This window comes from Anoplophora glabripennis, unplaced genomic scaffold (assembly GCF_000390285.2).
Source record: "Anoplophora glabripennis isolate ALB-LARVAE unplaced genomic scaffold, Agla_2.0 scaffold152, whole genome shotgun sequence".
NCBI lineage: Eukaryota > Metazoa > Arthropoda > Insecta > Coleoptera > Cerambycidae > Anoplophora > Anoplophora glabripennis.
The window spans coordinates 327572-354508 of record NW_019416497.1 but is presented as its reverse complement, the minus strand read 5'-3'; the positions used below and the strand labels follow the sequence as shown (position 1 = coordinate 354508).

Below are 26937 nucleotides of genomic sequence, written 5' to 3'. Positions count from 1 at the left end.
TTTAATAAATATTTGTTAAGCTTAGAAGGCCAGAAAACATGCGATTTTTATAATTTTATATTTCTTTGGCCCATCAGTTAAATAATAGAAACAATTAATTCTATTGGAAGTGTACCTTTTACTGTGCATTCGAAAAAGTATTTAGCCTCTATTACTAACTGAAAATTAGTTATGAATTCTTCAGGTAAATGGCCAATGGGTAAAATACTACTTATTTTCGTTAATTTAATTATTTCTCCTTTGGCATATTCAGTTTAGCTAAAGCAACGAAACCTTTATATTGAGAAAGCCTATTTTCGCATAAATACCCATTTTATACTCAGTTCCTAATCTGAATTTATTTTGTAGGTTAGATCAAACAATGAACGTTGTAGGACCTCTGGTGTTACTCTGTTGCATTATTGGAGGATATAGCTCGCAACTTGAAGTGCTAAATCAATGGACACTATTAAATTTTGATCTACCATTTGAATATAGTTACGAAGATATAAGGTAAGCAAAAGATAGAGTAACAAACAATAAGAAATAGTTCTGACATAGATCAAGTCCAGTATGTGAATTCTCAGAAGACAGGTTAAAAGAATGTGAACTAATATACCTACAGTGAGTAGAAGAGTTGATATATTGTTTAAGAGTTACGAAAAGCAGTGACTAAAGTTTTCGCAACACTTTCAACCAATAAACAAATCAAGTGGCGCAGCGGCGTATAAAAAAAGTTAGCGAGAATTTTTGTAAATAACTCCTTTATTTTTTAGATACCATACGAAATTTACTAGGTGATGGAGTTAATGTCTGGGAAAACCGAACATATAATATTTTATATGCACTTTGGTTCGATCACATTTTTTTTTGGTTAGTAGTGATTTTAAGAAAGTGCACATTGTTTTCCTAGCAGCTGAGTATTTTGGAGAATTCAAGTCTAATTAAACTTTTTTTGCTAAATCACCTTTACCAACTTGAACTTGCCTTTATTTAAAATAACTATGAGATACAGCCTTTCGATTGCACTTCTGGGAATTTATATTTTAAAGGTTTATTTCTCAGTAGAAATATCTTCAAATAGAGAGAGAGAGAGAGAGATCTAAGTTGTAAAAAAATTAATGTAAATTAATTAGATTATAGGCAACTCAAATACTCTGCTCCTTTGCGTGACTGATAACTGTAACAAAATTGAAATAATGCAACAATTTACTGAGAAAAATGACTGATAAAAAGTTTATTTATGGCAACTATCTTTCGTGTGCAGTATTGGTGCTTATTCTTTTCCCATTGGTTAATATTTATTTTTAGAGACTTAGTTGTTTTTAGATATGAATTTTTAGAAAATTAACTTACATTTTAATATTTACGAATCATCGGTCAATTCCAGAAAGTTCATATTTCATTTTGCACTTTTATTTGATTTGATTTCGAAATAATTAAGTAAACTATGACAGGCTGAATATTGTTTCCATCTATAGCCTATACAGTGGAATATCTTTGTTCCCATATATTTCTTTTATTTGCTTATTAATATTTATTAATGTTAGTGTAATTAATTTATGTGATTATTAATGATCTTTCAAGTTATTTACTTTGACTTAAATATGCATAACTACAAATATTCTATTACTAGTAAACCAGTAGGTTCTCTGTAATCTTTCGATTTTAGGACCGCCTATACTGTAATGCAAAACATCATCATTCTTTTTTTTTATTAAAAATTACATTACGAACTATAATTTTTGTGAATTTTAACAACTTTAGCTATCTTTTATTTTTAAAATATAGCTACAATACTATAAAATACATATCTTCCATATGTTTAAGAGATATAGAATATACAGTTCTAATAAAAATAACCTCTTTCATATCTAAACATGGGGAATATTTCTTGAAAACAACTAATTCATCGCTATCATAGCTATGCATTAACTGTTATCCTTTTTTGCTAATAACAAGGTGATATTTACCTATGAAATGACAGCAAATAATAATAAAATTTAAAAAAATGTTTACTTTGTTAATAATTTACAAAATAAAATAACTACAAAATGTACGATGTGTGATTCACATTCATGTTTGAAATAATAAAAATGAATTAAATTTGGTTTATGAAACTAGTTCATATAAAATTTTTTACACATAAGATTCAGTTGGTGACCATATCTCTGGCCGAGAAATAGTCAAATTTCTGTGTTTTTAGGTACTGAAATCTTGAAATGTAAAACGTGTAGAACAAAAGTAAGCACAAAAATAAAATTCTTGATGTTCTGTTTATTCATTGTTACTGTTTAAATTTACTCAAATAAAGTAATAACTTAAAAAAAGCGTTTGTAAAACATGCGTTTGCTGTTATCCTAATCCTACATTTTATGAATTATTTTCGCGTAGGTACTTATAGATAAAAGTAAACAATTTTATATGTAGAACTATACTTCGCGGTAGAAATTATAGAGAGTGACTAATCGCTAGCTTTTGGACTAGTAAGGGGGATGAAGCGTGCCGGGAACGAAAATCCATTGGTGTGTCTGCGTAAAAGGCAACAAAATATAGAAAATATTGAAAAAAGATAATAAAACATAACATCTAATATTTTTTTACGGTTTGCTATAACCGGCACTTTGATCCATTTTAATTATTACAGCATTTTAAAACGTCCCAATTGTGTTTTTTTTTAATTTATAAATTTATTATAGGCATGGAATTAGACCCCTCGTCTACGCTTATGATATGACGATTCTCAGGACGGATAAATCCAGTCCGTTTACACCCACTAAAAAGTCATTTCCCTATTCACTAACACGTGCAAAAGACAGAGATAGAATATAGATCGACGTTCAGTGTAACTCAGTCTATAGACGATTATAGATTCTATCGATGTGCGTAGCGAGCGGCACAAAAATAAATAATATTGAACCGTATAAAAATCATTTTATATTTTATACGCAATATGGTAATAGTGTTTTTATATAATGTCTGAGTCACTCTCTATAACTTCTACCGCGGAGTATAAGCAAGTATATGTTATAAGAATATTTGCTTGTGGAGTTATATATAAAAAAGTTAGTATTTTCATAGATTTCAGTACCTAAAACCTTGATGGTTTGATCGTTTCTTGTACCTGTTTATTCGTTTTACTGCGGCGTCTTTGAAAATACGCAGATAGGATGACATAACATTCCTATTATTTGATAAACTTTAGAATATTCAGTTTGAAATTATTTGTCTTTGTGGAAAACATATTTAAAAAATACTGTCCCCTTGAATTCATGTTTCTGATGCATTATTATCGTTTTCTGTTAAAAAAAAGCATTTTTATAATATGGAATTTTTAAGACATTTACATTTTACTCTATATTATTAAGGAAATGTCCATAAAACCATTAAAAAATACATATTAACTTCCGTATTCTTTTTGCCGGGGCCGCATTTGGCCGTTTATAAACAAAGTGACAACAAATATTCCATAACTGTTTTATAAAACTGTTGGTATCCGGTAACTGTAACACTATAAAAATACTTAATAATTAAACATACCTACGGCGTTTCTAAAAAGCATGACAAACTAAACAAAGTTTTTTTTAATAAATACCCTGAATATTAACTTCATATTTGAATAGAAGGGAATTGAAGAATATGCAATTTGGACGATCTACTAATAAGAAGACATTGTTATTAGAACATAACATAAGTGTATTGTATTGTCTTTTTTATCATTAGAAATAACAATATCATAGAAAAAATTAAATGGAAGTGTACGATATAAACAACAGACATCAAGAATTTCTATTTCTATCTAATAAGTGGATTATATGACTTTCAACTGACTTTTGAAATCCATTAATTTTAAATACTTTTTTAGTCTGAATTTTTGATTTGTGAATTTGTGATTTGTAAACGGATAGTAAGGTGTTAAGGACCAAAAATGAATGCCATTGCTGCAATTTTCAACTAGTTTGATGTACTAGTTTTAAAAATATTAAAATTAAAAAATGCTTTGACACTTTATAGACTAAAATCGAGCCGCTTGTTTGGCTCAATCGTTCTATCTCCTTAGAATATTCTCCATATTTTGATAACCAAGCGAGTACATTAATAATAATTTCATTTCAGGTTAGAAAACACCGTCTTTACGGGTTTCGAAGTGACGAGCAATCGCATCTTCCTCGCAACACCGAGATTGCGTGTCGGAGTTCCGGCCACCCTGTCGACCATCCCCAGAAATACACCCCCGGGATCCAGCCCCGTCCTTCAAGCCTTCCCGGATTGGTCCATGCACGGAGCCGTTCGAGGGGACGTCAACTGCACCGGGCTTATTTCCGTTTATAGAATCAGGGCTGATTCCTGTAACAGGTTGTGGGTAGGTCACCATTAAAATTATAGCTTTCTCTTTTTTCGGTAGTCATGTAATGTTATGTGACTGACTGAGATGAGAAATTGTCTTTAATATTGTTTCAAGTATTACCAGTTTTGCTAAAAATGAAATATTTTTTTCATTATTATTCCAAATTGACAATGTGCGAAGAACACATAAAGTGATAGTATAGTGTTATTATTATTTTTAAACTAAACTATTTATTTATTTAAACTAAACTATCCAACAGGAACAAATCCTAATTACAGGATTTTAGAAGAAAGAAAAAAATAAATGTAAATATAAATACACACAACAAAGATATTTCCGTAGGAAATTTTCGTTAACTACGACGAAACGAATAATACTAAGAAAACAGTAAACGACGTACGCAATAAAAAAATGTATTCGCCTCGAGAGAGTTGTCACCCCTCGCCGAAACCACACCAGACATCCCCTTGTGCAAATCTAAGGAGCAAAGAAAGCTTCATGAGGGATGCTTGCCAGAAACTCATGCCAATCAACGTAAGCGTGAATGATTTTTTCCTCGAGTGAGGGGGAAGTTTTCCGCGAAGAGAAACAAAACAATAAAAGGAAAAAACCTTAAAGAAATTTAGAAGGAAGGAAAAACTTATTCAAGGATGTAGATTGCCATCCTAGCAGTTGTATAACCGCTACCAGTTCTAAAGCGAGGTTTACTCTGAAATAAAAAGTAATGAGGGTGCTGTTGCCCCTAATACGGTAAATCAGCATCTCAGTAACAGACAGCCGAAGCCAGACTGCACGGTAGTGTCACTGGGCGGCTAACCAGTACTCGACCAATGTTAACGGCCCCACCTTTTTCTTCTTCTTCTACTAGTGGTTAGTCCTAATCAAGTCCCATAGTACCGTGGCCTTATCAGCCCTATTGTACGTCTCACTACTCAGTCCTACTCTGCGAGGAGTATTGCCCGTTTTACAAAGTTCAAAAGCTTCCTTACCGACACTCTCTCAGCTCCTTGGGCTCAAGATAGGGTTTTCCCAGGAACATCATTCTACTACGTGCAAATCTTGGGCACTCGGCCCAGGATATGCAGATAAGTTCCATCCGCCAAGTGACATTGCGGCAGACCTGACTGTCTACAAGCTTTAGCTTGTATAAATTTTTCCTAAATTGACAGTGTCCCATTAGAACTCCCGTCACTTTCCTGAGCCGAATTTTAATCAAGCTCAGCAACTCATTTGTTCTTTCCTTTAAAGGACATTTCATAAGATCCTTCGCATAGCTTTGCCCTGGCCTTGAAGCGTTCTAACTCGGCCCATTTGTCCAGAGACTCCCTGACCACAATGGAGATGTGCCCGGAAGTTCATCTGCTTTCTCGTTTCCATCAATGCCTCCTTTATGTCCTAGTACTCAACACGGTCTAACTGTAGCCAATTCAGTCAGCATTTGTAAACATTCCCACAAAAGTTTTGAACACCTTGGTGTGTTTAAACCCCGTGTTTGATCCCCTATTAGAGTCTCAAATGGTTTGTGGAAGTGGAACCATGGACCATCTTGTCGGATACCATCTCCAGAGTTGGTTCCGACATAAATGTGTCCATAATCCTGGGATAGGGACTACCTCTCCAGTCGTTATTATTCCTGAGTCAGTATGCTGTTAACCGCGTTTCTCTTTCCACCACTATATGAAGCGGTGGTAGATTTAGCATGACTTCTAGTGCAGCCCCACCAATACAAACCTCTCTTCTACTAACTTCACCATTTAAAATAGTCACCGAGATTCTACCACCCCTACAAGATTCAAGCATCTTAGCAAAAAACAACTTACACTACTCCAATTAATTAGGCCGATCACATACCAATAGCAAAACCATCATTATAATAAACAAAACCCAATAAACTTAATATTGGCCAAAAACCCAGTCAAAGTGTCTCCATGGGACGTTAAGAAAATACACGGTAGACAGGTAAAGCATACCTCACCGCAAGTGTGTCATTGAAGTAGTGCCTAGCAGCAAATCAAATAAACAACTAACCTAAAGATATCGCCAAACCTAATAGGTACACAAAAGCCTTATACTGTAAAAAAATCGGTGTGAGTGAAAGCAATAAAGGTTCGAAGTGAATTCATTGGGTGAAATTATCATCTCAATCTCAGCTATCTGGTCTCAGCCAGGACAGGAGGAGGTCCCCGCGAAATGAATTAATTTCAACATTATATATCCTAATTAATCATTTGAGTGATTTATTTTTGCCCTCAATATTTAGTTAATTAAAAACCAAGTCTGAGTAAAAAATTACTCAATAATAGTTAAATTTAAATCATATTAGAGAAAAAGTTAACTCTAGATTGGTTTTATATAATCAGAGTAGAGTCAAAAGTAGCTCAGTTGATAGTTAGCAGTAACTCGGATTTGAGTAAAACTCTCTCATTTCTGACGCAATAGTTTCACTTAATCGGGTGTAGACAGAAATTGATACATTATTGAGTAAAATTGAGTGAAAGAGTGAATTTTTTTAGTGTAAATTGTTTTAAACTAGTAAGGTGCAACTAGTATCCTGTAATAATAAGCATCAAGTTTAAAATTTCAAGAAGTGGGATATGGTAAAAAACATACCAAACGAAGGACTACGGCAGTTTCCTCATTTATTTAAACAATTTTCAATATAATCTGCTTTAACTTCAACGCAACAATGGTAGGTTTTGTATTATTTTTTTAACGTCCTGCGTAGGTAAATATATTCGTAAATAATTTGGTTAATTTTGTAATCACTAGCATTGTAAGCTTTTATAATTTTTAACTTTGGTGCTAGCAAAAATATATTAAAAAATAAATAAGTTATGCAAGTTAATATTAACTTGCATAACTTATTTATTTAATTAAATTCAGATTTATACCATTATTCCATGAAACAAAATTATTCCTCGAACTTTTTGTTGATTTTTCTTAGACGACCTGTAAGAAAACATAAATAATTATTTCATTAAATAATTTAGTATTAATTATATCGATAAAATGATAAATAAATATTTTTTTATTGAGAATCATTAATATTACATACATGCTTATAATGGGTTCTTTCAACTGAATCATTTCCTCTACTTAAATTGTCAGGTAATATTTGTTCCACATATTCATTCTTAGAAACCAAGTCAACATTACTAAAAACTAGGTTGTATGTATTTTAAGCATTGTATAATCTTAGGAAATAAGTTTATCTTAAGAAAATTTCACTCTCGCATAAGTCTAATTTTTATTACTACTATTAGAGGTATAAGTGTATTTTGCAGCAATACTAAATTATTATGCCCGCTAATTCAGAACCACAAGTCATGTATATCAAGCTAACCGTAATAAGTAATGATTAGTAAAAATAGCTTAACCGTTTAATCATAAACTAATTTTTATCGGTACGAGATCTGTTTCAAGTCAACTGAACTAAATATTAGACAAATACTGAAACATGATCGACCATAATTTACTGATGATTTTATTCCAATATAACTCACTAATTAAGATAGCGTTGATCAAAATATAGATAAAACCTTAGTCAGTGTATTTATTAGAAGACAACAAAGTAACAAATAACTTGCATCGGTAATCTTTTATTTTTAACGACGAAAGAACGTACATTCAAGGTGTAACTTTGAATGTGGGGTCATATTTATGCAGAGGTTACCTTTGATCTTTAGAAATACATATCAATAGTTTATTTTCTCGTATTACAACCTACGACCGAATTCCAGGATTCAACAAACCCCTAAAATGTAACCAGCAACGTCCTAGGATGTTCCGCAATCATGCCAGACCACGTCGAGGACGAATCCGACGTCATGTACTCCCCGACGTGCCTGCCAAAACATTTTCCGAAAGGAGGCAATTTCGCCTCACTTTCGAGGACAATAAAAAAAAATCACCACGGTCGAGGATCTGGACACCGTCTTAGTTCCGGACTACCCGCCACTCCACCACGGTACAGTTTCCGACACCGGACCCGATGTCGTTGGAAGCCTCAAATACCGACTCCGCATCACAGCGCGGGTGTCGGTCCGTAGAATGAGGCCAATCGCTCCGAGGATGGCTCCGTGGAAGCCCAACTTTCGACGATGTTTCCAATTTCTCCAACACCGCGGCCGATCTCGCTCGGGTATGCCACCAACGCTCTCTGTGTCCGCAGCAGCGACGATCGCTATCCGACGACGAACCCCGGCGCGCTCCAGGATGATTTTCGGAAATATCCGTCAGAAGTTTTACCACACTTTCCATCCAAGGACGTTATCGGCGTTTCCAGTTTCGAGCGATTTGCTTCAAAATAAAATGCAGCATACTACACCTTGCTGACATTGCTCCATCTAAATTCGAACAGATTCGTATGGCCTATTACGCTGTTATGTGGGGAAACGTGGATTTTACGTTTTCCGCGTTTTCAGCCGTTCCACCCATCCGATCTGGGCCGAACCCTCCAACCACAGTACATCACATTACCGTGGTCACCATAGTCCAAATACGAGCCGAGTTGGAAATGAAGGATTTCACGTTTTCCGAAATTCCTCCTAATAAGTTCTCACGATCTCGCTCGAACCATCAAACCACGGTTCTACCCCATGCCGTGCATACACCCAGTTAATTTGGAGAATATCTAATCAGGCAAAAGCTATCCGTAAGACTTCCCACAAAGACGGAAAATGTTCAACCATCCATCAACCAACCACTATTTCAACCACTATTTCCGTCTTTGGCAACAAAAATCCATCTTGCGAGGGTCCCACCGCTCCAGCGACTCGATTCCCGTGTTCGATATCCAAACCCGCATCCGAGACCAACATTGACCGAAAATCGGAAAATCACATTTTCCGAAATTTTCCGAACATAAGGCCAATTTGCCCGATACTTTGGAAAATAAATGTCTCGACTTTCGGAAAAAATCCAGAGAGGCCAAGGGGAAGGTGTTCCACAGCGTCGGACGTTTTTGGTGAATCCTTCTGGCGGAAAATACGATAGCGTCCCGCCAAACACATGGAGATTGGTGGACTTTCTGAAAAGCGGTTGAACATCTACCCCAGGCATTTGAGGTTTATTAACTGGAACAACTGCTTCCAGCCACCGTGAGACGCGTATATTATTTTATTATTTTCTAATCTTTCATGCGACCTACCGTTCAAAATTTTCATAAACTGTAACCTATTTGAAACATATTTAATACTTTTTGTGCCGAGAAGCCCCTCGCACCTAAAAATCCCATTTTCCGGGGCCTAAGTGCTCCTAGATCTCGCTTCACGGGATATTCCGTCGCGGTCTGTTATTGTTTAATATAAAATAGGCAACCGGTTTCGATATTCTTTACTGTTTCTAACTGACTTTAGAAATAGTTGTTATAATTTGCGTTTTTCATATGTGAAGAAAACTATCAATAATACCTTCACAACAAATTTCTTCCACCGACCACCATCTTGGTTCTAAACTGGTGCAACAATCACTTACGGTACTCCATCAATTTGAGGACTCTAAGGTTCAATATGTAGGTTCTGCTAACCCGGTTTTTAAGAGAGTTTTGCAAAAATAGTACAAAATGGTCATGATGACAGCTATTGATTTATCAATTAATAAATACATACATTTTGAACATAAAATAATATTACTTAAAAACATAGATACATGTTTTTATGTAATTCCTATTTATAAAAACCCGTCGTTCAATTTAGTGTTAGCGCTACTACGACTCTTATTAGAAAACAATATACCTACGTAATAGTTTATTTTATTTATTTTAAATTAAATAAAATTTTTAAAATAACTAGAAATAATACAAAGCATTTTCGTAATTAGTTTCCAAGCATTATTTTTTTTACTGGAAACAAACATTTATTATTACATTAATACAGGGAGTTTCGAAATTCATGCAACAAAATTTGGTCATAGATTTTTAAGACAAATTTGGGGAACCCGTATTTTTCCTTTTTACCAACTGGACCCCTCTTTCGGAGTTACAGCCCCCTGAAATCTGCCCCTAAGAAGTTTTTTATATCTCAAAACTACGAGAATGACTAAATTTTGTACACAGGGGTTTTATGACATGTGGAATCTCACAGTGCTAGGCTTTTTGACGGGAAACCCCCTAAAGACACTTTTTCGTGGGCCCCCTTGTCTTTGGAACCAGAAAAATTTGGTCGCGAATTAGATTTTTTTTTTAATTATTAGTTAGTTAGAAAGCCATTAAATTTAGAAACTTTTGTATCTCTTTATATTTGTTTCGTAAAACGCAATGTTTTTGAGAGAAATGGCAAATCAGGATATGCATTCGATCACATTTTGACATTTTTCTGGAAAATATTGCGTTTTACGAAAAAATTATAAAGAAACAAAAAGTTTCTAAATTTAATGGCTTTCTAATGGACTGCTCATTTTTAAGAAATTTAAATATGCGACCAAATTTTTTTGTCTCCAAAGACAAGGGGACCCACGAAAAATTGTCTTAAAGGGGTTCCCCGCCAAAAATCGTAGCACCCTCAAATTCCATATGTCATAAAACCCCTATGTACTAAATTTAGTGATTCTCGTAGGTACAACAGGGTTCTGAGATATAAAAAAAGATTATTCTTAGGGGCGGACTTCAGGGGGCTGTAACTCCGAAAGAGGAGGCCACCTGGCAAAAATAAAAAATACAGGTCCCCTAAATTTGTCTTAAGAATCTGTGACCAAATTTTGTTGCATGAATTTCATGACACCCTGTATATGGACTATAATTTAAGTGGTATCTTTATATAAATTTTTTTATATTGTATGCTGTTGAATATTTCAAGAACAGATTTTGCAAAAAAAGACTTGATTTAAAAATTTTTGTTACTAAGAAACTATTTAAAAATCTAAAAATGTCGAATGTTTCCCATTAAGAAAACGAGTTACAAAAAGACTACAAAGGAAAATATTATATTTTTTTATTTTTTTTTTTCTTGTAAAATGATTTACATTCACATTAACATTTAATAAATCAATACAACCGACACATTCAAAACAAATTTATCGACAAAAAATAATTCATATCTTATAAATTCATAATGAAATAAGCTTTTAGTTGCTTATAATTAATATAAAAAACGTAAATTACCCCATAATAAATATAGAAATAACTACAATTTTCCAACGTTTAATGATAATAATATACATATTGGGAATAGTTTAATAATTATATATCTGGCATTTGGTTTATTTTACATAAAACTAATTACATAGGTACTCTAAAATAATTACCATACTAAATGGGTAATAGAATTCCCATCATAGTTTGAAAACACTTTGTTAATTGTTACGTGCTACAATAGCTGATCGTGATTTATTGGATTAATAAAAAACTTGTTTTATAGATTAGAAGAAGAAATATTCAGGTTTTCATTTTACATTTACAATAATTTTTCTGTTTATCAAATGTTTAATTCACGTCTATTTTTAACAAATGAGGTAGACGTGATTTTGCAAATTAACAAATTGCTTATTTTTTTTAATAACTACGTTTTATTTACGTACAACAGCTTGTAGACTACAATAGAAGATTTTTTTATTGTATCTAATTATATTTTATTAGAATATATTACGTTTTGGATTTCCTGAAGTATTTAATTTCAATTTACATATTTCGTTTTGATAGTCGCATGTATTAGTATTTCTTTATTTATTATAGGAGTATCATAAAACACGTTTCTGAATAATTAAAAAAATTATCTGCTACAAAATTTATTGAAACAAAAAAGCTTTTCTTCATTTTCATAGAACCTGCTGCTTAAGAGAAAACTTAAAGAGATGTTAAAATAAAAAATATATATACAGGGTGTCCCGGTACTTGATACAAAAAAGTCTAGTACAGATAAATGAGGTCAAAATAATATAAATTCTTCAAATACTTTTCATTCGGGCCTTCCTTAACAAGTTACGGGACCTCAAAGGTGAAAATTAAAAAGTTGTTTTTATTTACATAATCTAAACTATTAACTTCAGCATAATGCAAATTTAGTGATTGATAACACATGCGTACAGTTTGTTTTTGATGTTATAAGTGAAACTTCATTATGCCCAGAACGCCAGGGACGGACTATGCCCAATGGTTAACAACCCAGAATTTTTGCATAAATGACGATCGGAATCTGCCTGCATCAAAAATAAGTTCCCTGGAAAATTTGCCAACGATAATACCCTCTTGGTCAATATCGGTAAAATTGACAGTTTAGGAAATATTTGTGATTTTGTCACGGTGGTCATCAAGAGGCGCCTCCGCCGTTTTTTGTTTTTAATTTTTAATTGGACATAATTACTATGATAGAACCGTACATATTTTCAAAAAAAAAGGGCCTAGAAAATCTTACTGTCTGCTAATGTAATTTGATAAACACAGTTTACACATAACACAAACTATAAAAAAAAACTAGAATAAGTTAATAAGTTAAAGTAAGTTAAAAAATAATTTAAAAGATAGAAAACTATCAAAATACATTTTCAATATGGACACCTTCCTCCTCCACACACTTCCTAAGTCTAAGAATGTTATCTGTTTGTACTCGAAATAGAATTTCTGGGGTATGTCTAATATTATCACAATGGAAATTAATTCTTTGTAGCAATTCATCCATTGTCTGTACTGGTGTTGAGTACATTAAACTTTTAAGATATCCCCACATGAAGAAGTCTATCGGGTTAAAGTCTGGAGAACTAGGCGGCCATGAAATTGGGTCTCCTCTCCCGATCCATTTATTATTAAACATAATGGATAAATAATTTCGTACATCAAGATTGAAATGGGGAGGAGACCCTTCGTGCATGAACCAAACGTTTCTTTGGGTGTCTAATGGAACATCGTCTAATAGTGGCTGCAAATTATTTTACAAAACCTCCAAATATCGATGTTCATTCAGACATTCGTCAAAAACATATGGAGCTATTAAATTATTACCCCCTATTCCTGCCCATACATTAATAGTGGGTAATAATTTAATAGGTCTATACGTTTTTGATAAACGTCTGAATGTACATCGACATAATAATAGTAATAATAATAATAACAATAATAATNAAGTCGGGGACCCTCTGAGGTGGATTTTAATTTTAATTTTAAAAAGGCTAATTTTCCCGCTTTATATCAGGAACTGTCATTGGTTGACTGGTCTCCTTTAAAAAGTTTTACGTGTGTCAATCAACTTGTTTTTAAGTTTTATGAAATATTAAATTCAATTTTCATTAAACATGTTCCACGTAAGATATTTTCTAATAAATGCTATCCGCCATGGTTTGATGGTGATTTAATTAGATCTATTAAGCTGAAGAATAATGCGTGGCATATAATAATAATAATAATAATAATAATAATATGCCTTTATTTTCATATGAAAAACAAATTATTGAACATAATCATATAAATGGCGGCGAGATCTAGCAGAGCTACTCATTCTAACCGCCGTTTTACAAAAAAAAAATACATAAATATATATACACAGAATAAATAAACACTACTATGTTTTAAGGGTATCAATGTGTTTCTTAATTGCTATTTTAAAACATTTGGAGTTGAATACTTATTTTAACTTATTCCTTATTTTTTTTCTATATTTTGTTAGGTGTAAAGTGTATTTGTCAAATTTTATTAGTGAACATTACATTAGCAGACAGTAAGATTTACTAGGCTCTTATTTTAAAAATATGTACGGTTCTAGCACAGTAATTATGTGCAATTAATAATTTAAAAAAAAATGGTGGAGGCGCCGCTCTATGTGTATTGTGACATAAAATCACAAATATTCCCTAAACTGTTAATTTTAGCGAGTTCAACCAGAGAATCTTATCGTTGGCAAATTCTTCAGGGAATTTATTTTGATGCAGGCAGATTTCGATCCTCATCTATGCAAAAATTCTGGGTTGTTAACCATTTAACATAGCCTGTCCCTGGCGTTCTGGGTATAATGAAGACTAGACTTACAACATCAAAAACAAGCTGTACGCATGTGTTATTGATCACCAAATTCGCTTTAAACTGAAGTTAATAGTTTAGAGACTGTAAATAAAAATATCTTTTTAATTTTCACCTTTAAGGGCCCGTAACTTGTTAGCGAAGGTCCGTATGAAAAAAATTTATATGAAGAACTGATATTATTTAGACCTCGTCTATTTGTATTCTACTTTTTTGTATCAAGTACCGGGACACCCGTGCAAAGAAAGAACGAAAGAAACTTGAACTAATGAATTGTCTAATTAATAGTAAAAATTCTCGAAACATTTGTACATACGCCTTTGGCGGAAATATAAGTCAATAGGTACCTACCAAAACTACTAATTTAGGCATATGTGTTTATACTTATATCGGCATAGAAAATTTACATTTTTTTCTCTGCCCCCTTTAACTTAATGTTATCCTCAATTTGTTCTTTCTACTGTTTTAACACCAACATAACTTTATCAATTTTTGTAATTCTATTATACGGGGTCTTCAGAAAATAACCGAACTTTAGTTTTTTAAACTTTATTGTTAATTTTATACATTATTTGTCCTTGTCGTCTTCAAAGTACTCCCCTCCCATATTTACATAATTTGGAACAGTTTGGGATAGTTTAATTTGAAATAGCCTTTGAAGCCTCTAACGAATTTGCTTTGATGTCATCAATAGTTTGAAATCGACGTCCTTTCAGCACTGATTTTAATTTCGGAAATAAGAAAAAATCGCAAGGAGCCAGATCTGGCGAGTAAGGAGGTTGAGGAAGGACAGTAATCTTATTTTTGGTACAAAACTGCTGAATGTGCGGGCGATTGTCATGGTGCAAGAACCATGAGTTGTCTCGCCACAATTCTGGTCTCTTTTTTTGCGGATTTTTTCACGTAACTATTGTAAAACGCCTTAATAGAACGCACGGTTCACTTGAGGCACATAATCAAAACGCACAATTCCAAGTCGAAAAAAACAGTGATCATCACTTTGACATTGGATCGAGACTGACGTGTTTTCTTGGGGTGTGGAGATCCTTTGCTAATCCATTGTGATGACTGAACTTTTGTCTCAATGTCGTAGCCGTAAACCCAGCTTTAGCCTCCCGTTATGATCCTCTGAATGAACGTTTCATCGTCACTGGACTGTTCAAGGAGTTGCCGACAAACGTTCACACGATTTTCTTTCTGTTGTTCGGTCACCAAATGAGGAACAAGTTTTGCTTGCATGTTCAATTTTTCAGTCAAAATTTCATGGCATTACCCAATTGAGATTCTAACCGCTTCTGCAATTTCTCTGGCAGTCAATCGTCGATTACACGCACCAGATCTTTGACTTTCTGAATGAGCTGGTCGAGGATCATCTTCAATTGACTGACAACAATTTTTACACTCCTAACGTTGCGTACGACCCAGAGCATCGTTTCACGCAAAATTTTACGTTGCACCTATGTTCCAGAAAATTGCATATTTTAAAAATCGTACTTAAATACGATGCACTCAAACAACAATATCACGAAAGTTAAATGAGATATCAACAATCCAAGAACATATGATTACAGAGGAAGTTATGCGTAACGCAATGCTGCCAACAGCATATGACTAAATATCTCTATTAGCGCCTAATAAAAAAAGTTCGGTTATTTTCTGAACAGGTCTCGTATACTATTATTATACGAACATTTTTCTTTATTTGAAGGATATGAAATTCATTTTAGATTTACTAGATATTATAAACAAATTTCGCTTCAACAATTTATTTGCAATTATTGTTATTTTTAAGGTTTTGGATTCAGGGGTTATGACATCCCTAGACGACTTTACAAGAGTGTGTAACCCCAAACTGATGGTGTTTGATCTAAGAACGGACCAGATAGTACGCACTGTGATTTTCCCAAGAGAGGTGCTTAGGCCATCTTCACTTCTAACCAATTTGATAATAGATGAAGATGTCCAAGGAAGATGCGATTCGGCATTTGTATACATGTCAGACACAGCGTCGCCAGGTAAAAAAAAATATTTAATTAGGTTATAAGTTGCTTTAGAAATGTATGACAATTTAGTAATTATTTAAGAATTCCTGCTACATGATGTCAATTCAAAGAAAATCGTTAAGAGAACTGTATATTTTAAGTAATATTTGTTATTATTTATTAGTTTTAATACCAATTTCTAATTTTCAAAATTATAAAAGAAGATTCTATAAACAGTTGTTGCAGAAACAAAATTAGATACAGTTTAAAAAGTATTCAGTTTTGTGGGACTCGATGAAGTGATTGTATAACCTCATCACCATGCAAAGTATTTATTACATGTATGTAAACACATAGGAGAATTCATATAATTAAAATTATCTCATTCATTAGTTGACATTGATACATCAACACGATATTTTACTACACTATTATTAGAAGTGTAGTGTAGTACTCATCTTTTCCTTGTTCAAAGTTATGTTATTATTACATCTCTCTAGGTTAGTAAAGTCTTTAATAATTACATACTATTACAAACGTCAATTTATACTACAGTAAAGAGATAAAAACAAGGTGCTACGCATCTTTAAATTTTAATAGCGTAATAATTCTGAAGACTGAAACACCTAAAACTATTTTTATTTGTTGTTCCTAAGTTACAAGTCCATGAAATGAAATGTAAACCAAAAGATTTAAATTCATGATGCAAATAAAAATGTATCTTCATTAATAATATCTTCCAAATACTTTCCTTCATTCTGAATGCAAGCTTACTCGTTATGCTGATAGATGATGCTTGTTTCCTCCTGATAGTTGTTCAATTTGTTGACTACACTTGAATAATTCAGCTCTAATAGCGTTTGAGATTTGCACATAAGCCTGTAACTTGAGAACAAATAAAGATCGACATATCACTTCTGTCTAAATGTCAAATTTTCCATGTTTTGAAAAGTTATCTTATTGAATAATACCTCTTATATGTTCAATGAATAAGTGTGATATACATAGATATACTTTATTTATATTTTTCAATAGCTTTATAATTTTGATTTAGGTCTAGTGGTATATGACGGTTTAAAGGACCAAGCTTGGAGAATAATGCATCCAGCTTTCTTCCCTGATCCAGACTTCTCGGACTACAATGTCGATGGCGAGTCATTTACACTGATGGACGGCGTAGTAGGCTTAGCACACTCTCCCACACTATCGACACTTTATTTCCAACCTTTAGCAACTGACAGGTGAGAAACCAATTGATTGCATAATAAAATCTAATATACTTTAAACAATTTGAGTCAAACAATTCTGAACAAATGAAATGAGCTTGATTTAAATATTATACTGTCTTGATAATTGTCAATAATTGAACAATTGTCGTAAATTTCTTAAGAGATGTTTGCTCTCTTTTTCAAAAGAAGCTCTAAAACTGTTGATAAGTCCTCTGACTGATTTGTATAGGTATGCTGCATATACTTACTGGATCATGGTTTAAAGTCACTGACTGTGATATGCCATCCCTTGATTTATATAATGAGTCGTTCATAAACCCTCACCACGTTGAAATTTTTCTATATTTCTGCCTCTTCTCTATAAATCAAAACCTTACCTCTCTCACTAGAATTCTGGTACTACTTAAATATACAATACTTTGAGGCTCCACGGATATAACAATGTAAAAACACTTCTGGGATTTGGGAGAAAATGGTACCTTTCCTTTTCTGGGTCGTCATCACATACGGATCGGAATCTGAACGGTGAGTCTCATCACCACCCAATTTAGAAACAAAGTATCGTCAATATATTATTGCAACGAGCACTCGCCATCTGTGTACCAGAATATTTGGATAAAGGATTAACTGATGATCAGTTATGAGAGAAAATTGATATTCTAAGGGCAAGAAATAAGAAAGAAAGGAAAGAATTAATATCTGACAACAAACATATCCACATTGTATGTATATACGAATGCACTGACAAGACAGGCCGCCTTTTCAAAAATTGCAATACTGTCTATGGTACTTCAAAGGAAATGAGAGTAGTTTTTCTCAAGGTACAGCATCCTATGTGTGGCAAAATATACTTTAAGCAAACAGGAGCAAAATGTGAGCTATAACAATATAGAAAAATCAGTATTTGATCAAGACTCTGCAGAGAACTACTAGAAAAATCTGGATAATTTCAACGAAAGCGAAAGACAACGACGCAAAAGCTTAAAACTACTTCGAAAACGGTTCATACCTGCAAATCAAGGATATATCTTCATGCGGTTTTCAACTGATACTTTCATTCGTTTGTTAACTTTTTCCTTTATCAACCAAAAATATCATTTATCATTTCAATTATTATTTTCAAGAAAATGTGGAAAGTTTATTCATTTTTAAAAAATCGCCATCTTTTACAATACAAACCAAAATGATTACCTAATATAATAAAAATTTGATGAATTAACATAGGTATTCTCTTTGTAATGGTATCAAGTTTGCAATTTATTATGAATCAAACCAAATATAGGCATTTTTTTCAAATAATGTTACTCCTCCTCTCCTTTCCTTATTTGACACGTTACATTAAAAACTGTGTAAACAAAACAAGATAAACCATGTTCAGAATTACAATGAATACAATTTGATCCATCCTAATTAAATACATTTGAAAAAGTGCGTTTTTGTAGTTGATCATGCCTATTAGACCATATCTTAACGATATGAGAAACTTATTTGAACACCTTATAATAATGGTTTCTTTTACATTTTCCCCTAACATTTTTTTATTTATGTACTTTTTTCGGTATGAAATCATTAATTAAACTCAAAATTAAGAAATAATTTGACAAAGCAAATAATGTACCACAATAAATAATTTTGAAAGTATTTATATAGAAACAATTAATAAAACATAACAAGGCTAACTAAAATTACATAAGCAGTGAAACAATGTCTGCTGAAATATTAATAAATGCCGACACAAGCAACTGCAAAATTTCTATTTCTTTTTCATTTGCTGACGTACGTTTTCAGTTAAAAGTTAACAATACTTTAAGAGAACTTAATTAGCTAAATGGTGAGAGTAGATTAATTCTATAAATAATATAAAATTATCGGAAAATGTATTTCCAACCTCTGTTTTATAGTTACTACGAAACAATTGCAAAATATTGTTAACACTAATTATTTATAATTGTTTCGTCTACGTAACTACTCACGACTTCTTCCTAACCGCCATAAGGATGTGGGGATTTCTTTTGAAAACTCCACAGTTTTGTTTTTACTTCTTGCGGCTTGTGGTTGACCAGATCGAGACTTACAGTACATCCGTTGGTCTATATTTACTTTTTGGTTGAAACATCAACTTTCTTCGTTAACGAGAATTTATTGAATCAAACGGATATTAAGCAAGTTTTCAGACGTTGATATGTTACCGTGTTTTGAATTTATTTTTTCCGAATTCATTTTCCGTGGTCGGCTGAACGGCTAGAAAAGTTAACAGACCATGGCTGATACCTGAAAGATGTTGTTTCATTCAGTAACGACCCGGTAATTCCGTAAACTACTATAAGGCGCGTTTTTTTTAGTAAGATTGCTTTAAATTGAAAAGAAAAATGGTAAAATAATGATTATATGTTACACCTGAACCTGTAGAGTTTTCTTCATTTTTTCCAAATAATATTTTTTTTGATTAATAACCAGTTAATAATAAGTTACTGTTGGACTGGGAATTAAATACCTTTCATTTATTTTTTACCTCCATAAATTTATTTTAATAAGAAATTGCACTGAAAATAGGTACACCTACGAAGAAACACGCCTACGTAACTGCAAAACAGGGTGTGTACGGACCTCACCTTGAATGCTTGGAAAAAAACTCATATCAACACTTGTTTAAGCGGTATTAAATGATAATATAAAAAATGTTCCCAATTCGGGAATACATTTCTCTAAATCTGAAACTCAAAATTTCAAATTTTAATGCATCGTAAAGAGTAGATTTTTCTTCAGTAGTTTTTTTCTAATTCAGTCACTGAAAAAATATATTGAAACGTAATATTTTCGTTATTATTAACAATTGAACTAAACATTTTTATATAATTTTTATATATATCTATAGGAGATCATGAATAAGTATTATTATCTTGCTAAATGAAAATTTCAATCAAGTGATTGAAATTTTTTTCCTAACAATTTCAAAAAGAATCAATACAGTGAAAACATAGTTTTTTATTCAAGATAACTCCTAGTCTTATAGTGAAAATTTTTGCAAGATCTAAAATGGATGGATATAATTATTCACTTGCATCTCAACTCAAATATTTTTATAAATGACGAAGTTGTATATAAGTATATATGTATCTTGCAACATCTGTACATTTTTAGATACAATAACGTATAATTTGAAAATTTTGAAAACTCATATATTAACAGATGTTCATGCTATAATCTCAATTTTTTCCATAATTTTTCGCCCTCCATTGTTGTTATAATTCACGTGAGGGAGGAATATGCTTCTAATGTATAGTAATATGGAGTCAATAAGTGTAAAATACTAATACACAAAAACCGAAATGTATCTATTACCGATCTAGTTATCAAGTTATACTGAAATATCACGTACTGGCGATCTTTGTTTATTGACACACTTGGCGCGGATCTTATTTAAGAAACGCACCTTCCTTCTTCTACCACCTGCGGTATAAAATAAAAAAAATTACAATAAATTAAGTCGTAAAAAGTCATATTTATATGGTCTTAATTCTTTTTGCTTTCACATTGAACCAAAAATTGCTCTACATCTACTATACGAAGTGTAACAGTTGCATTGTGACAAACTTCCAAAGCTCATTCCTCTACTCAAAACGAACAAACAAAAGGTAGCAATAATGTATTTTTATAAAACGACTCCCAAGAACTTCATGATCCCCAAAGATTAGATATAAAATACAGTTCTTAAGCAGTTATTCCATTGAGAAAAAAAATAGAAGGGGTTAAAACCTTCCTTTCAGATTTGGATACAATATAGTTGTAAAAAGCATATTTATACGATCTTAATCCTTTCTTCGTTCATAATAAGCCAAAAATTGCTGTACGTCTACTATACGAAGTGTAACAGCTGCGTCGTGACAAACTTCCAGTACTCAAAACTGTACTCAAAACAAACAAACAAAAGATCGGAATAACGTATTTTTATAAAACGATTCCCAAGGACATCATGATCTTCAAATAATAGATATGGATAATAATTTTTAATCAGATCGATGTCATTGAAAAAAACTACAAGTTATTGCATAAAACCTCCCTTTACAGATTTGGATAGACCATATCCAATGAAGTCGTCTGTGCCACAAACCATTGCAACATTAACAGCTCGTCAGCAGCAGACAATAGATAAAAGCCAATTAGTCTGCTTTATTTTCTTAACAATTATTATAAAAGATTAACAATCAATAACACAAGGCCACAAAAAAGAAACAAAGTATGGTCAGTTCGTGTTTTGATCCTAATATCAAGACGGGTCAGTGATTGGGAAAATATTCGAATTCATGATTGCATTATACTATAACGCCATAACACTGTAGCTACCTAATCCCGTAATCACATAATCCCGCAACTCCATAACCCGGGATATATAAGAATATAAAACCGTGAAGCTAGGTGGGAACATGGATCTTCAGGCGTTCGAAACCACATGAGATTTCCTAACCCAATAACCCCATAATGATGTATAACCCCAAAGCTCTAAAGTATATAACTGTGAGTTAGCAAGCTTCTATAAGGAAATAACCCAATAACCACGTAATCCGATAACCCTGAGTGCGCAAAGGTGTATAACCACAAAACTCTAAGGAATTGATTCTGTAGTCTTGTTCTAACTCCGTAATATCTTAACGCATGGCATGCAAGCTCCAGTATGGTCCATGGTCCGCGAAATACAGATTTCTGTTACAAAAGTCACCCGGAATGTTTTCTATTTGTATTTACCTACACTGAAAAAACATAATAGTACATCCTTGACTGTACAATCAAAGACCTTTTATACAGTCACAGTTTTTGTGATCAAAATCGTTCAATTAACATATCACAGGATTGTGGAGATATACCTAAGGTTGGGGGACTATGGTGCAATGAGATTATGAATTCCAATGTTTTTCCAACCACTGACTACTCAAGTCGGTTATAAAAACACTCGGAAACCGCTTTCTAAAGGAGTTTCTTTATTTTAGAGTCAAAACACGTTTGATCACGTTTCAATAGGTCAAAATACTACGTGATACACAGGTAGGTTCATGATCCAGTCCTATTTGTTATTGTGGCTCTACGTAATTTAAATCTCTTTAAATTTAATTTAATAATATTTATAATGGCCTATCGAATTCTAAAAGAAGATTTGTCATATCAAATCATGTTGGAATCTTTCAGATTACTCCTAATTCCAATGCTACTGGTTAATATTTGTCCAAATTTAGCATAAACCTAGCTCTTACCAATTATAAAATTTGATGTTACATCAGCAATGGTTCTTGAGATCAAAAGCTGGGTTCAATTTTCAATTTTTAAAGTATTGTGAAGCCCTAATAGTCCGGTCGGCAGAGGCCGAAAAGTTACTGTTGGTGACATTTTCTTGATAACTCGGAAATAACTACACAGGAATACTTTAAATGATGAGTACAATAACAGGCTAATTTGCTGACAAAGTATTTTATCAGGAAAAAAGTTATTAACAATTTAATCGTGAAAAAAATTTTATTTAGTAGTTTTCTTTAAATAACCCAGCGGGATGACTTTGTACGAAAAAATGCTTAGGACATGATTTTGTTCGTAATAAAAATAGCTACAAAATGGCGGTGGTCCGAATAAGAATTTTGTAATAACAAAGCCGTGACTGAAAAAACGGTATAAAACGTCAATTTTTTAAAGTTACTGTAAAAATGTCAATTATAAACAAAAAGTGATAAAACTTTCGAAAACTATAGTTCAATATACCTATATACAATAATGACGCTAAAGCCGAAAATCCGGAGAGCAAAACTTTTTGTTCTATAAGGTTTTATACATCCATCGGCNATTACTCCTAATTCCAATGTTACTGGTTAATATTTGTCCAAATTTAGCATAAACCTAGCTCTTACCAATTATAAAATTTGATGTTACATCAGCAATGATTCTTGAGATCAAAAGCTGGGTTCAATTTTCAATTTTTAAAGTATTGTGAAGCCCTAATAGTCCGGTCGGCAGAGGCCGAAAAGTTACTGTTGGTGACATTTTCTTGATAACTCGGAAATAACTACACAGGAATACTTTAAATGATGAGTACAATAACAGGCTAATTTCCTGACAAAGTATTTTATCAGGAAAAAAGTTATTAACAATTTAATCGTGAAAAAAATTTTATTTAGTAGTTTTCTTTAAATAACCCAGCGGGATGACTTTGTACGAAAAAATGCTTAGGACATGATTTTGTTCGTAATAAAAATAGCTACAAAATGGCGGTGGTCCGAATAAGAATTTTGTAATAACAAAGCCGTGACTGAAAAAACGGTATAAAACGTCAATTTTTTAAAGTTGCTGTAAAAATGTCAATTATAAACAAAAAGTGATAAAACTTTCGAAAACTATAGTTCAATATACCTATATACAATAATGACGCTAAAGCCGAAAATCCGGAGAGCAAAACTTTTTGTTCTATAAGGTTTTATACATCCATAGGCATCTGAAACTCGAAACTTTGCCAAATTTGTTCTAAGTTTTGGTATACAGATAGTATAAATATGCAGAAACAAAAGCAATTTGCAAAATTCAATTATCTTCATTTTTGCAGCTTTGGTAAGGTTTTATACGTCACCGTTTTTTTAATTTTTGGAAAAATATATATGCATATTTATAAAACATTTCATCACGGTAAATTAACCAGCACAATTACCTACAATTAAAAAAAAATAATTTTCATCGTTTAGATCCTAAGCGACTTACCATTTTGCGCCTGTTAACCGTAGTCGTACATTATTCAACATATCAACATAAAACAAAATCGTACGTGTGGGGTAAACCTTTAACTTTCCATTTTCGAGCGCGAGCTCCGCTCTTCGGCGCTTGTATACTATTAGAAATATGCAACAGTAAATTTAAACAATTGTTTACTTAAAGTTAAAGGTTTACCCCACACGTACGATTTTGTTTTATGTTAATATGTTGAATAATGTACGACTACGGCTAACAGGCGCAAAATGTTAAGTAGCTTAGGATCTAAACGATGAAAATATATATTTTTTTAAATTGTAGGTAATTATGCTGGCTAATCTACCGTAATGGAATATTTTATAAATATACATAAATATACGTCCAAAAATTAAAAAAACGGTGACGTATAAAACTAGGGTGACGTATAAAACCTTACCAAAACTGCAAAAATGAAGATACTTGAATTTTGCAAATTGCTTTTGGTTTCTGCATATTTACACTATGTGTGTACCAAATTTCAAGTGTCAGCAAAGCTTCGAACAAATTTGGCAAAGTTTCGAGTTTCAGATGCCGATGAATGTATAACACCTTATAGAACAAAAAGTTTTGCTCTCCTGATTTTCGGCTTTAGCGTCATTATTGTATATATATTGAACTATAGTTTTCGAAAGTTTTATCACTTTTTGTTTATAATTGACATTTTTACAGCAACTTAAAAAAAATGGCGTTTTAAACCGTTTTTTCAATCTCACGGCTTTGTTATTGCAAATTTCGTAATCGGACCACCGCCATTTTGTAGCTATTTTTATTACGAACAAAATCATGTCCTAAGCATTTTTTCGTCATCCCGAGTTATTTAAAGAAAACTACTAAAAAAAATTTTTTTCACGATTAAATTGTTAATAACTTTTTTCCTGATGAAATACTTTGTCAGCAAATTAGCCTGATATTGTACTCATCATTTAAAGTAGGCCTGTGTAGTTATTTCCGGGTTATCACGGTTTGACACAGGCCGATCCTCTACCAACTGGACTATAAGGAAAAGTTTTGATTAGAAAATATGATTCCTCTTTTTGCTTATTCTGAGGAATCAGTCCTAAAACATTGATCATATTATTAATAAACAAATTATCTTTCAGACTATTTAGCATCCCCACATCAGCGTTAACCAAAGGTCCACCAGTCGAATTCGAACAAATGCCAGTATCACTTGTTGGAAAAAAATCGTCACAAGGCCTGGGACTAACTATAAGTCTCACCGACGATACTCTTTACTTCAGCCCGTTAACTGAAACGGCAGTAGCCACTTGGAACCCAGTGACAGGCCAACAAAGGTAAGAAAGAAGGCACCTTTCTTTTTAATTTCTATTATAGAATTTAAATTTTTCATAATTCTCTCCTCAAGAATAATTTTTCACTGACCTTTTGACATATTTATTTCAGACTGCTTGCCTATGACTCAGAGAAACTTCAATTTCCCGCAGAACTGAGGTGGCTGAATGACGGCAGCGTATGGTTATTGAGTACAAGGTTCCAGAAGTTCTTCAAAAGAACCATTATATCATCGGAAATTAATTTAAGAATCATTAGAATCCCCCCTAAAAACGGACTTTCGCGGGGTGTAAACAATCATTTACTTTATTAATTTTTCTTTTTGCGTATTCGCATACTGTTGTCATACCGTTACCTACCTACTTTACTATCCATTTATAACATAATATTGATTAAGATAAGCCTGCCAAAAATGTAGTTTAAAACTGTAAATTCAAGGGAACAGTAATTTAAGTTTTAGAACATATTTCTCTTTGTTTTAGAATTAATTGTACAATGATTTAAAAGAATGAATGCCCCGAAGAATCCACAATAAAATGCCTGATCATGACACTGTTAATTTCCAAGGTTTTCGTTTAAATGTAAAAGACTGCAATATTGATATAGCAAAATTTGTATTCAAAGTTATATACATAAAACATAAACAATATTAATTAACATATATAAATATATCTAAATGCTAAACAAAATTGTGGATTTCCCACACAACTGGTTAATTAAGTAAAAACCGAGAAAAAATCAATTTTATTAAGTAACAAAAATCAAACAGCCTGTCTTTTGATATTTTCACTTTTTAAATTTGATTAAATAGATATTTTACACAAATGATATTTTCCAGAAAAGAAAATTTTATACATTATTTTGAAACAATTATTTTACAAAAAGTAGAATTAAAGGTGTAGGTACCTAAATTATTTATGTTTATTGTATAAATTTAATTATGTAATTTTTGCAGTTAGGATTAATTGTAAAATAGGCCAATTTAATGCCTTTTCAAAGCTAGCATAAAACAATAAATACATTTTTTTCTCGGAAACGATTTCGTAGATTTTTTATGATCTCTAATAATGAGTAATTTAAATTTTTGAAAAACCTCACAAAAAATATTCTGACCATTTAAATTTTTTGTGGCTTTATATATATTATAACTTTTATGTTTTTCCATTCACAGATGTAGCTTGTTACCAATAATAAGTATACCACGTTTGAAAAAAACATTGTTTTGAGAAAAAGTTTCGGCAAAATATCAATTAAAAAAACGTAATTTTGAAATTATCGACTCCGTTGCTATTAACTCACAGGAAAAGGGACACAGAAACTTCTGTTATAATCTAATAACTACTAGATAAAGTGATTAAATTTAGGATACAATTTGTAGTTTTAAGTTTTATTCTTGTGTTTTCA

General features: G+C 32.3%; 1 protein-coding gene across 1 annotated transcript; it reads left to right on the top strand.

Moving 5' to 3' along the window:
- The first annotated feature begins 345 nt into the window (after window positions 1-345).
- LOC108910574 (protein yellow-like) lies at window positions 346-26330 on the top strand. The gene is made up of 6 exons (XM_018715222.2): window positions 346-492; window positions 4096-4342; window positions 16063-16285; window positions 17307-17493; window positions 25341-25535; window positions 25645-26330. The coding sequence occupies exons 1-6, from the start codon at window positions 362-364 to the stop codon at window positions 25844-25846; spliced, it is 1185 nt and encodes a 394-aa protein (XP_018570738.1). The 5' UTR covers window positions 346-361; the 3' UTR covers window positions 25847-26330.
- Window positions 26331-26937: the final 607 nt, after the last annotated feature.

Bases quoted from the DNA above. Each gene is read 5' to 3' on its own strand.
- LOC108910574 (XM_018715222.2), top strand. From the start codon at position 362: ATGAACGTTGTAGGACCTCTGGTGTTACTCTGTTGCATTATTGGAGGA. The intron at 4,343-16,062 runs GTAGGTCACCAT...GTTATTTTTAAG, and splicing joins ATTCCTGTAACAGGTTGTGG to GTTTTGGATTCAGGGGTTAT. The intron at 16,286-17,306 runs GTAAAAAAAAAT...ATTTTGATTTAG, and splicing joins GTCAGACACAGCGTCGCCAG to GTCTAGTGGTATATGACGGT.